Source organism: Chelonia mydas, chromosome 27 (genome assembly GCF_015237465.2).
Source record: "Chelonia mydas isolate rCheMyd1 chromosome 27, rCheMyd1.pri.v2, whole genome shotgun sequence".
NCBI classification, from domain to species: domain Eukaryota; kingdom Metazoa; phylum Chordata; order Testudines; family Cheloniidae; genus Chelonia; species Chelonia mydas.
In genome coordinates this window covers 13,682,779-13,694,737 of record NC_057860.1, presented here as the reverse complement: position 1 = coordinate 13,694,737, position 11,959 = coordinate 13,682,779, and the positions used below count along the sequence as shown (strand labels likewise).

The following is an 11,959-nucleotide window of genomic DNA, read 5'->3' as shown; positions in this document are numbered from 1 at the left end:
ACCAGTTTATAATCATGCACCTGTCACTGTGCTGCTCACCACAGAAATGCTGTGACAGTAAAGGTTAAAGGATTATCTGAAAAACATTAGGAAAAACTTCCTAACTCTCAGGGTGATTAAGCATTGGAATAAATTGCCTAGGGAGATTGTAGAACAGGGGTGGCAAACTTTTTGGCCCGAGGGCCACATAAGGGTGCGAAACAGTATGGAGGGCTGGGTAGGGAAGGCTGTGCCCCTCAAACAGCCTGGCCCCTGCCCCCTATGCACCCCCTCCCACTTCCCACCCCTGACTGCCTGCCTCAGAGTCCCTGACCCATCCAACTCCCCCTGCTCCTTGCCCCTGACTGCCCCCTCCCAGGACCCCCCACCCCAAACCGCCCTCCCGGATCCCACCCCCTATCCACCCCCCCCCCGCTCCCTGTCCCCTGACTGCCCCCCCAACCCCTATCCATCCCCCCCCCCCCCCCCCGACAGGCCCCCCGGGACTCCCATGCCCTATCCAACCCCCGCTGTTCCCCGACCCCTGACTGCCCCAGAACCTCAGCCCCATCCAGCTACTCCCTGTCCCCTGACTGCCCCCGGGACCCCCCACCCAACCCCCCCACAGCCGCGTGCGTGCAGCCTGCCGCCGCCCCCTACCATGCCACTCAGAGTGGCAGGAGCTCGCAGCCACCGCTGCCCGTGCGGCGGCATCACTGCAAGGGAGGGGGGACAGAGGGAGAGGGGCCGGGGGCTAGCCTCCCCAGCTGGGAGCTCAGGGGCCGGGCAGGATGGTCCCGCGGGCCAGAGGTGGCCCACAGGCCATAGTTTGACCACCTCTGTTGTAGAATCTCCATCATTGGAGATTTTTAAGAGCAGGTTGACAAACACCTGTCAAGGATGGTTCTAGATAATACTGACTTCCTGCCATGAGTGCGGGGGACTGGACTAGAGACCTCTTGAGGCCTCTTCCAGTCTTACGATTCTATGAATTAGGGCTAGGGAAAAAAATCAAACCATGGCCCACTGAAAGAGACTGTCATATTATGAAAAGAAACAGATATTTTCATGTAATTTCTACCATCAAACCCTTTGTCCTGCTGTACTCCTAGAAGGAACTGAGAGCAAAGAACCAGTGTTTGAGAAATTTTTCTTTTGAAAGAAGAATTTTATGGGAGAAGTAATGAAAAAAGTTGGGGTAAGTTGGGAATTTATTTTTCCAAAGGTCTCTCCTCACAGTGCTGTTTGTCATCTGGGTTCCCTCTATACAAGGCTCTATTAACAGCCTAACAGCTACTCGCTGCATTACTGTGTGTTATAAACCTTCTTTTGAAATTACCTAAAGAAAGTCTTCACAATGGAGGCACTGTACAGTGCAGAAGGGGTGTGTGCTTAAGGGTCTTTTGTTTCAGTATAAGTAAATTATAATTCTAGAGTCACAAATGTCTCTTTGAGCAGAGAGCCACATACTATGAATCACACCTTTTGTCTGAAGAGGAAGAGAAGGGAGAAAAAAAAGAAATCTGGTATGTCTGAAAGTATTTGGCAAAGAAACACAGCCCACTTTATATCGACTGACCAATAAGAAGAATTTCAGTGTTGGCAAAAGGCTTACGGCTGGTGAATTCCACAGGGCTTACATATCATGTTCTATGGACAACTCCCATTGTCACAGGCATAAAAGACGCCAGGTGGGAGAAAGAATCTTTCACTCCTGCTTCAAGAGCACAAACTGTGTGAACTGGTGCTTAGAGTTCAATCCTTGCTATCTACTCACCATGTCCACTTACAGCTTGAAGCAAATAACTTCTTCTGGGTTAGGTAATATTAGTGGTTCCTCAGGCGGTCGGGCTGTTGGTTCCTTCAGGGCTTCAAGTATACATGGAGGATTTGGTGACAGGGGTATTTCTGTCTCTACTGCTCGGTTTGTCTCTTCTGGGGTAGGAGGTGGCCTTGGGGGTGGATATGGTGGTAGTTTGTACGGTGGCTTTGGTGGTGGTGATGGCCTCCTTTCTGGAAATGAAAAGACAACTATGCAGAACCTGAATGACCGCCTGGCATCCTACCTGGACAAAGTACGTGCTCTAGAGGAGGCAAATTCTGAGCTAGAAATTAAAATCCGAGACTGGTACCAGAGACAAGGACCAGGGCCAGCCTCTGATTACAGCCCATATTACAAGACTATTGAAGATCTTCGAGACAAGGTAGGTGTTAAAGTTTGTTAAAAAGCATCTAAGGATAGACCCAAATGTTTGTTAAAACAGCATTTATATCATGTGACTATTATTAGCAGATGGAAGGAAAATGTTATTATCTGTAAATAATTATAACTGTTTTATTATGTGGTGTCCACTAACAATGAAAGACAAATTCAGCCTCAATTCTGAAATTTAATAAGAAATGAAAAGAAAAGCCTCAATAGAAAACCAGCCAAAAGAAATGGTGGATTATGGGAGAGTAGAAGGGTGATATGAGTATGTAGTGAATCAGAAGGGATGGACAATGACAATGCCCAGTATGAAATGTATCTGTTATAAAACTGTTAGCTAAGAAAATGTGCACAAGTGACACCTTTAATTGTCAATGGTGAAATGATTTGAGGGCCCCACTAACTCCCAGAATCCCACAAATACTCGATGCCCCTGAAAACAGTAGTAAAGTCGTTACATTTTTCTCAATTAATTCTGCACAATTACTGTACCAAATTTAGCCTTGGAAGTGGATGCAACTGCTACTGTAGTCAATGAGAGTCGTATCAATTTGGTTTTGGAATGAATTTGGCATCCCAAAAAACAGTCACCCATTCAGTTTTAAATCTTGTCAGACTACTGCAGGTATCTGTCTATCTCTGCCGTCATCTACCAATCAGACACTTTTGTTTAAGCCTCTGGACAGCCAGTATGTCCACTGCTTTAGCAGTTGTCAGAGAAGATGACTAATGTCTGAGTTGATATTAACAGGTAAAATAAGAACTGATCAAATACAGGGGTTTGCAAATGTGAACTGAAGCACTTCAGAATTTTACCACATGAAACTGAGATTTTTTAAACCTTTTTTATTTCACCTTCTGAACTTGAACTTTGAAGAAGAAAGTGTTTAAATATGTTTCTTAAAGAAAAAAGAAACAGCCAACATTAACTAAATTAAGTGCATACAAATTGTGTATAAATACAGGATTTATTGTGCCTCAGCAAATCCATTAGTGCACAATAAGTTTGTTTAAGGGTGGTACACACCTTAGAAGACATACATGATTGCTGACTGAACTATGTAAACACAGCCTCATGAGAAAACCTAAAGCTTATTTTTCAGATCTTAGTGTGGTTCATGACCCCACCCACACAGTTTCCTTTCCCTTGGGCTTACCTCGCTCACACTGTACTGATTTCAGAAATGAACCTCCGAAAAAGAAGAGCTGGAATTAGATTCCCTCATTTGAAATCTCCTGGGCTCTTGCTCTTTATTCCCAACTCATGAGAGTGAGCAGCTCCCACTGCGTTTTCCAGATGACCTATTGATTTCTGATAGTCATAGAATTTTAGGCCACAAGAGACTACCAGATCATCTAGTCTGACCTTCCGTAAACCACAGGCCACCAACCCCACCCAAAATCCACACACTAAACTCAACCATCGAAATTAGAGCAAAGTATTACAGCCCACAAGAGACCAGACTATTGTGTGCTACAGGCAGAGAACTGGAGAGACCAATGCCCAAGGCCCTGCAATAGCAGGGAAATGATGAAGTGAGATATATCCAGATAATCCTGGCAAGTGACCTGCATCCACACACTGCAGAGAAAGGTGAAACCCCGCCAAGGTCCCCACCAATCTGACCTGGGGGGAAATTCTTTCCTGGCTCCACATAAGGTGGCTCATAAAAGTAAATTTGTCAGGTAAGGTACACAGGGAAGAAGTTTTAAGTAAACAAAACTCTCTGTGTGGCTGTTCATGGTGTGTTACAGGAATCACTCAGCATTCTGGAGCTGGGGAACCTGTTGTATGATTAGGCTAGGAGATAAAATACATTCAGACTCTATACAAATGTGATATAGAATTGTCATATATTATTATATTGTATTCCATTACAGAGTTATATACAAAGGCATAATTTGTTTTTATTTATATAAAAGTAATATGAACCCCCAAATCTCTGGTCAGGGCTAACACAGATAAAAGCCTCCTGAGCAGAATTTCTGGCCAGAAAGACTCAGCAGACTTCCTTTGCTCAGCACCTCTGTCTCCTTGTGGTTCTTTAATATGGTGGTAGGAATTCAGTCAGTGGAATTCAGTGAGCCTGCCCAGAGAAGGAGTCATTTCCTGATCTACATGCTACATCTCAGAAGCTGATGGGTAGATCCTTAATGGCAGGTCACACAAAGAAAGGGGCAAATCCATTCCTGATGTAGCTCCACAGCCTTGAGTGAAGTTACGTCAGAGATTAATTTTGTCCAGTATGTTAACTGAAGACCCTACTGCCCTTGATCAAAGAGAGACAGGCCTACTTTAGGACTAAAACAAAAGAGCCTGAAATGTCAGTTACTCAACTTTAAGGCCCCGCACAGTTTCATTAGAATTTCACCAGAATTTGTTATGTCTTTTATCCCGGATTGTAATGAATGGAGGCATACGGTTATTTCAGCCCAGACTGTGATTCACTCTGTGCCACTTGGCTTTTTCCAGATTCTTGCTGCCACCATTGACAACTCCAAGATTGTTCTGCAAATTGATAATGCCAGGCTGGCTGCTGATGACTTCAAAACCAAGTGAGTACATTCTTCTAAGGCAAGGAGATACTGACAGTCAGGTTGTCAGGCATCTGATTTTTGACTGGAACGCCCGGTCAAAAAGGGACCCTGGTGGTTCTGGTCAGCACTGCAACTGGGCCATTAAAAGTCCAGTCGGTGGCACAGCAGGGGCCCGGGGCTAAGGCAGGCTCCCTGCCTGCCCTAGCTCCCCGCATCTCCCAGAAGCGGCCACCTAGGCTCATGGATGGCCAGGAAGGCTCCACATGCTGTTCCCGCCCCAAGGGCCGGCTCTGCAGCTCCCATTGGCCAGGAACTGTGACCAATGGGAGCTGCAGGGGTGATGCCTGCAGGCCTGAGGGCAGCGCTTGGAGCCTCCCTGGCCACCCATGCATTTAGGGGCTGCAGGGACCTGGCAGCTGATTCTTGGGAGCCGTGATAAGTGCCGCGGGGACCCTGCACCCCGAGCCCTCTGCCCCAGCCTGGAGTCCCCTCTCACACCCAAACTCCCTCCTGGAATCCGCACCTCCCCAACATCCTGCCCCGCACCCTCCTGCACCCCAAACCCTTCATCCCCGGCCCCACCCCACAGCCCACACCTGCAGCCGGAGCCCTCACCCCAACTCCCCATACCCCAGCCCCCTGCCCCAGCCCAGAGCCCTCTCCCACACCCTGAACCCCTAATTTCTGGCCCCACTCAGAGCCCACACCCCCAGCCCAGAACCCATACCCCCACACCCCAAACCCCTCATCCCCAGCCCCACCCAGAGCCCACACCCCCAGATGGAGCCGTCACCCCCCTCCTGCACCTCAATCCCCTGCCCAAGCCCAGTAAAAGTGAGTGATGGTGGGGGAGATCAAGTGATAAAGGGAGGGGGGATGGAGCAAATGGGGGTGGGGCCTCGGAGAAGGGGCGGAGCTGGCGTGTTTGGTTTTGTGTGATTAGAAAGCCGGCAACCCTAACTGAAAGGCAGGCAGATATTCATGTCATTATCATTTGAAAAAGCAAAAGGAATGTCACTTGAGCCATGCATTAAAACTAGACAATAAAAATATGGTCTGAAAATGGATATAGCCAGTATATAATATGGGTTTCACAATGTACCTGGCTTAATCAACCAACCGTAATGGGTTGAGTGGACCTCCTCCTCTATGTTAGCAGACCTTCTATAAAGATCATGACACAATTCAGCAAAGTTAATAACGGCCACAATAACGAGGGTGCCGAGAACGATTCTGCAGAGCCATATAAGGGTGAGAAAAATTGTAGTATAGCATCCTACAATGTAAATTTATAGAGTGTAGCGGGAAGATCACACAACACCTTCCTGCACAGCGTCTTGCTCTGTTAAAGTAATATCATTAAATTCCACACATTAAATTCGACTCGTGCAGTACATGTCACGTAAGTTATACTGCTCATATAAACCTATGTGCAAAATATTGGGATAGATTCATTATTACAAATATAGGGCTTTTTTATATGATGAAGAAAACTAAAGTCAAAGTCAAATGGTAATAAATACTATATGCCCCTTGTTCTAGATTTAAATAACTCTTGGTTTTGTTCTGCTTTTGTCTGCTTTTTTTGAAGGTATGAAACAGAGCAGGCCCTGCGCATGAGTGTTGAGGCTGACATCAATGGCCTGAAGAGAGTCCTGGATGAGCTGACCCTAGCCAGAACTGACCTGGAGATCCAGATAGAAAGCCTGAAGGAGGAGCTGGCTTACCTAAAGAAGAACCATGAGGAGGTATAAAACCCAAAGCATACATGTGAAAATAGCAGTAGGAAAAAGATGACTGATATGTAGGAGGGAATCTGGAATTTCTCAGTTATGCTGGGCTTTCTAGTAGAATATAAAAAGCCTCTTTATAGATTGGGTAAATAAAGCCTCCCACCTGCAAATATTTGAGAATGGTCAATCAGAGGTTAGCCCTTGAGGAGAGTGGGTGAACTCAAGAGAGAACAGTAGTGTCTTTAACTCATGCTTGTGTCTTCTTGTGTCTTTCTCTGCAATGTTACTGTAGGAAATGAAAGCCCTGGGTGGTCAAACAGGAGGGCAAGTCAGTGTTGAGGTTGACTCTGCTCCAGGTATTGATCTGACCAAGATCCTGGCTGACATGAGAGACCAGTATGAAGTCATGGCTGAGAAGAACAGGAAGGATGCTGAAACTTGGTTCAACAGCAAGGTAAAAAAATAAAACAATACAATACAGAAGAAAATAACTTCAAACCTCTTGTAGGAAAGGGCTCCTACAGCCTTTCATGATCTTCAGAAAACTGCACTCCATTTTTCAAATGTTTTCTCCACTTCAGATTGAAGAGCTGAACCAAGAAGTAGCCATCAATACTGAACAGCTGCAGACCAGCAAGACTGAAATCACAGATCTGAGACGCACCCTCCAAGGCCTGGAGATAGAACTTCAGTCCCAGCTTAGCATGGTATGTGGCAATTTCTCCCAAGATTTGCACTTTACAAATCTGTGCTAGGACAGGTATAGTGATAAGTGACCCCTAATCGAGGGTGTTTCCTTTCTGAAGAACAATCCTGTATTTGGTGACAGACTTTGAATTATTTTTCTTCCAACTTCTTTATTCTCAGAAAGCTGCCTTGGAAGGCACCTTGGCAGACACTGAGAATCGCTATGGTGCCCAGCTGGCACAGATCCAGCACCTGATTGGAAACATCGAGGCACAGCTGACCGACCTTCGAGCTGATATGGAGCGGCAGAATAGTGACTACAAGATACTCATGGACATCAAGACCCGGCTGGAGCAGGAGATTGCCACTTACCGCCAGCTGCTGGAAGGCCATGACTCCTAGTATGTAACTATACTCACTGCAAAAGACATCTGAGGGTTGTTAGACTATCATGATATTCCTGTGGTAACTCTGCACCACAGTACATTCAATTTAAAATACACTTGGAGACTCTAAAATGTCCAGTGAACGATGTTTGCAGGATACATGACAAATCTGCAAATGTCAGTGATCCTACCTATGTTGTGCAGATGGGAATTATTATTTTGCATCATATATATCTACATCAGGGGTTCTCAGACTGGGGGTGGGGACACCTCAGGGGGTCACAAGGTTATTCCATGGGGGGGTCGCGAGCTGTCAGCCTCCACCCCCAAACCCTGCTTTGCCTCCAGCATTTATAATGGTGTTAAATATATAAAAAGTGTTTTTAATTTATAAGGGGGGGGGGTCACACGCAAAGGCGTGCTATGTAAAAGGGGTCACCAGTACAAAAGTTTGAGAACCACTGATCTACATTAATTATTATTTTTATAATTTATTAATTATTACTAGTTAATTTATTGTTTCCAGTAATGCCTACACTGTGCTAGTTGCTTTCTAAAAATAAAAGAAGGCACAGTCTCTGCCCCAAAGAGTTTCAAAACTAAATGACAAACAGACAAAGGGTAGAGGAAAAAAGTAGAACATATAACTAAAGTAATCAAGGTGATTATTAGTTACACAATGTCTTAATAACACAATGTTGTTAGTGTTGTTTTATAAAACAAATAGATTATCTCCAAATATCCACAGCTGGTTCTTTTCTTGTAGGCATCATGGTAGAAGTGAATCTTGAGGAGGGATTTGAATGCAGACTCAGTTATATAGCTAATTTCAAACAGCAGTATAACTTCACCCCAGACTTGGTGCCATAGCTTTTTCTCAGTTCATGTGTGGCACCAAAGGGAAAACACTCCTCATATTCTGGAACATGAAAAACCATTTGGGGTTGGACAGATTCTTAAATTTCTCATATTTAATTTATTTCCTTAGTTTCAGAATCCTCTTTGCCACTTCTGTCCTTTTCTGATACATCTTCTATAGTTTCCTCTTCCCTGAGCGAAGGAGCAGAAGAGTCAGTACAGGAGCCAGCAAGGAGCTAACCCTTTCTTTCCTGATGCTGAAAAGGGCGCCTGATAGAGAGACTTTACTTTTTCATATCTTCCTCTCATCCAGCGCTTGATATTTGTTATCGTTCTTTGCTATAATTATTTTCTCTTTGTGCCACAGGATGTTTTGGACCCTTTATGGAACTGCTGGTAAGGATTCTCTTTCTTTATGGGAACCTATAAAAGGCAGAGTATTTTTATTTTAATAAAAGAAGAATCTGTTGATGACTGGTATCCATCTTGCTGTCTATGCCACGCATCCGGTCTTCAACCAGAACGCCCAGTCGAAAAGGGACCCTGGCAGCTCCAATCAGTATTGCTGACCAGGCCGTTAAAGGTCCGGTCAGCGGTGCAGCAGGACTAAGGCAGACTCCTTGCCAGCCCTGGTTCTGTGTGGCTCCCAGAATCGTCCACCACCATCCCTGTGGCCCCTAGGCACAGGAGCGGCCAAGGAGGCTCCGTGCCCTGCCCCTGCCCTGAGAGCCAGCTCCGCAGTTCCCATTGGCCTGGAACCATTGGCCAATGGGAGCTGCGGGGGCGGCACCTGCAGGCAAGGGCTGCACGCAAAGTTTCCCTGGCCACCCCTGTGCGTAGGGGCCACAGGGACATGCTGGCCACTTCAGGGAGCAGCTTGAGGTAAGTGTTGCCTATAGCCCGCACCCCCTCCCACACCCCAACCCCCTGCCCCAGCCTTGAGCCCCCTCCTGCATCCAAACTCCCTCCTAGAGCCTGCACCCCACACCACCTCTAGGGTTGCCAACTTTCTAATAGCACAAAACCGAACACCCCTGCCATGCCCCTGCCCCACCCTCATCCCCAGCCTCATCCCAGTGCCCGCACCCCCAGCCAGAGCCCTCACCCCTCCTGCACTCCAACCCCCTGCCCCAGCCCAGAGCCCCCTCCCACACTCTGAACCCCTCAGCCCCACACCCCAGCCCGGAGCCCCCTCCTACACCCCAAATCCCTCATTTCTGGCCCCACCACAGAGCCTGCAACTCCAGCTGGAACCCCCACCCTCTCCACCACCCCAAACCCCTGCCCCAGCCCAGTGAAAATGAGCGAGTGAATGAGGGTGGGGGAGAGTGAGTGACGGAGGGAGGGGCAATGGAGTGAGTGGGGAGGGGGGCCTCAGAGAAGGGGCGGGGCAGGGGTGGGGTCTCAGGGAAGGGGCATGGCAGGGGGCAGGGCAAGGGTGTTTGGTTTTCTGCAATCAGAAAGTTGGCAACCCTACATTGCTCCCTGTCATTGATAGAATTCAAACAAAGAATGCCATTCAGTCTAGTTAGAAATTTTTAACAGATTACAGCTCCTTGCTAGGGATCTTTATATAGTCACAGCAAGATACTAAAGGCGGGGAAAAGTATCTAAGACTATAGCACAATAAATGGCTATATAAACAGCCAATCACATAGTCATTCCTATGGGTGAGAGAACTATGAAGAAATTCAAGACTGAGCAGTTCAGAACTATTATGCACACATTTAAGGAGAATTTGCTGTGAATGTTCTTGGGTCCGCAGTATCTTGCAAAATACTGTAGAAGTGACACAGGCTTCTACTTTAATGTTATTTCAAAGAAAAGTTCTGAGAGGGAGGATTGAGAGTTGAGGTTGGAGCTAAACTTTTCTCTCCACCTGCTGAAGCTGTTTTCACATGTGTAACATGCTAGAATAATCATTGTTCTTTACCTCCTTATTTACTGCAGGCTCTCAAAGCAGCAGCAAAAGAGACAAGGTGGCTGATGGAAAGAACTACTGAAGAGACTCAGACTATCTTACTCTCCAAGAATAAAAGCACTAGACAACCAGGAATCAGTACCGAAGGGTGCCATCACAAACAGACAGTAGTGCTTTGAGATATTCACTTATAAGAAATTCTAGACCACACAATGTTCAAGGTAGAATAGGCCATTTATTAGTGATACATTTATGAACTGGGTTAGCTGTTCTTGCATTTCCAGTTCTCTTTTACTACTATTTTTGCTGTTTCTACTGTCTAATAAAATCATCTGATTTATGCAAACATCACTTCTGTCTGGTTATTGTGATATACCAAACAGATATTATTATGAATAGCAATGGCTGCGGCCAACTGAAAAGGACTATTCATGAATTCCAAAGTACTCTTGGTAAAAACATGCTGAGTGGGAACCAGTGTTCATGGGTGGAAGAATAAAGCATCTCAAAATGGAGTGAGATCCAATAGAAACTTATAGGATCCCTCAAGATGGAAAGTTATGTAAGGTTTTTTCATGCAATATATATTTGAACACATTTATCCTCAAACTAAAAGATAAACCTCTACTCCATACCCCGTTAAGTGGCAAATGCATACCCAATCCACATCCAATCGCAACAAACCTTTGGTCTCTGAATACTTACAACAACATAACTGTGCCAATGTAAAAGGCCTGACCCTATCCTACAACATACTGAGCATCTTCTGCAAGATATGAGCACCCTCAGCTTCCATTGACTTCAACAGGAATTGAGCAGACTCAGCACATTAGAGACAGTGCTAATATCTTGCAAGATCAGAGCCAAAGTCAATTATAGTGAATGATAGTAGTCTCCCATGCCTGACTGCAAAGCTTTCCAGCTTCCCAGACAGGAGCACAAGACTGGTTCATTATTTGCTATACTGTATGCTTGCTGAGTTGGCACTGATACTTCGTTGTTCTACAACATTAGCAACCATCAAATAGTGATGTGGTAGCCTTATTGAGATTATTAGGGCTCACTGATTTCTGCAAATAGCAACCAATATAAGCCATGATATGTTCTAATCAAGCTTGCTTTGTAGTCTAGAATTTTGGAGCTTTTAAACTGGGATCTAGCTTTAGTTTTTAAGGCTATTCCATCCCATAAAGTTTTTCACTGCTAAAGTATTATGAGTGCAACAGGATACAGAGATCTGAGAAATTTCAGTCAGTGACCCACATGGAATTAAGTCAGATTTCTGCAATCTTCCCCAATGTTAACCCTCTGCATTCCTGCATTTCCTTCACCCAGACCCCCTAAAAGGCAGGAATTAACCAGCGTTATAGATTCACAGAAAAAAACAATAACTTAAAAAACAAAACAAAGTAGTTAAAAGTAGCAGAAGAGCTGATGTCTTTAAGATTCAAAGGGAACAATTTTCATTCCAGTCTCTTGAAGATTTATCATAGTTGAGGCACTGATGATGTTTAACTGAATTGTTCAGTCCCCCGAGTATCAAATTTCATTCCCAGCCATTGCTTTGGAAACTGTATGTTGTGACCGGGGTTGGGACATAAACCAGTGGCATCCTTATAGGCTTCATGTTAAAAGGCAGCTCAACATG

At 45.5% G+C, this 11,959-nt stretch overlaps 1 protein-coding gene across 1 annotated transcript; it reads left to right on the top strand.

Annotated features, from left to right (window-relative positions):
* Positions 1-1,649: 1,649 nt before the first annotated feature.
* Positions 1,650-10,653, top strand: LOC102932593 (keratin, type I cytoskeletal 19). Its single transcript, XM_007061985.4, has 8 exons — positions 1,650-2,183; positions 4,662-4,744; positions 6,318-6,474; positions 6,752-6,913; positions 7,041-7,166; positions 7,327-7,547; positions 8,758-8,786; positions 10,341-10,653. Coding segments are annotated over exons 1-7 (1,176 nt in total). The 5' UTR covers positions 1,650-1,757; the 3' UTR covers positions 8,759-8,786; positions 10,341-10,653.
* The last annotated feature ends 1,306 nt before the right edge of the window (positions 10,654-11,959 follow it).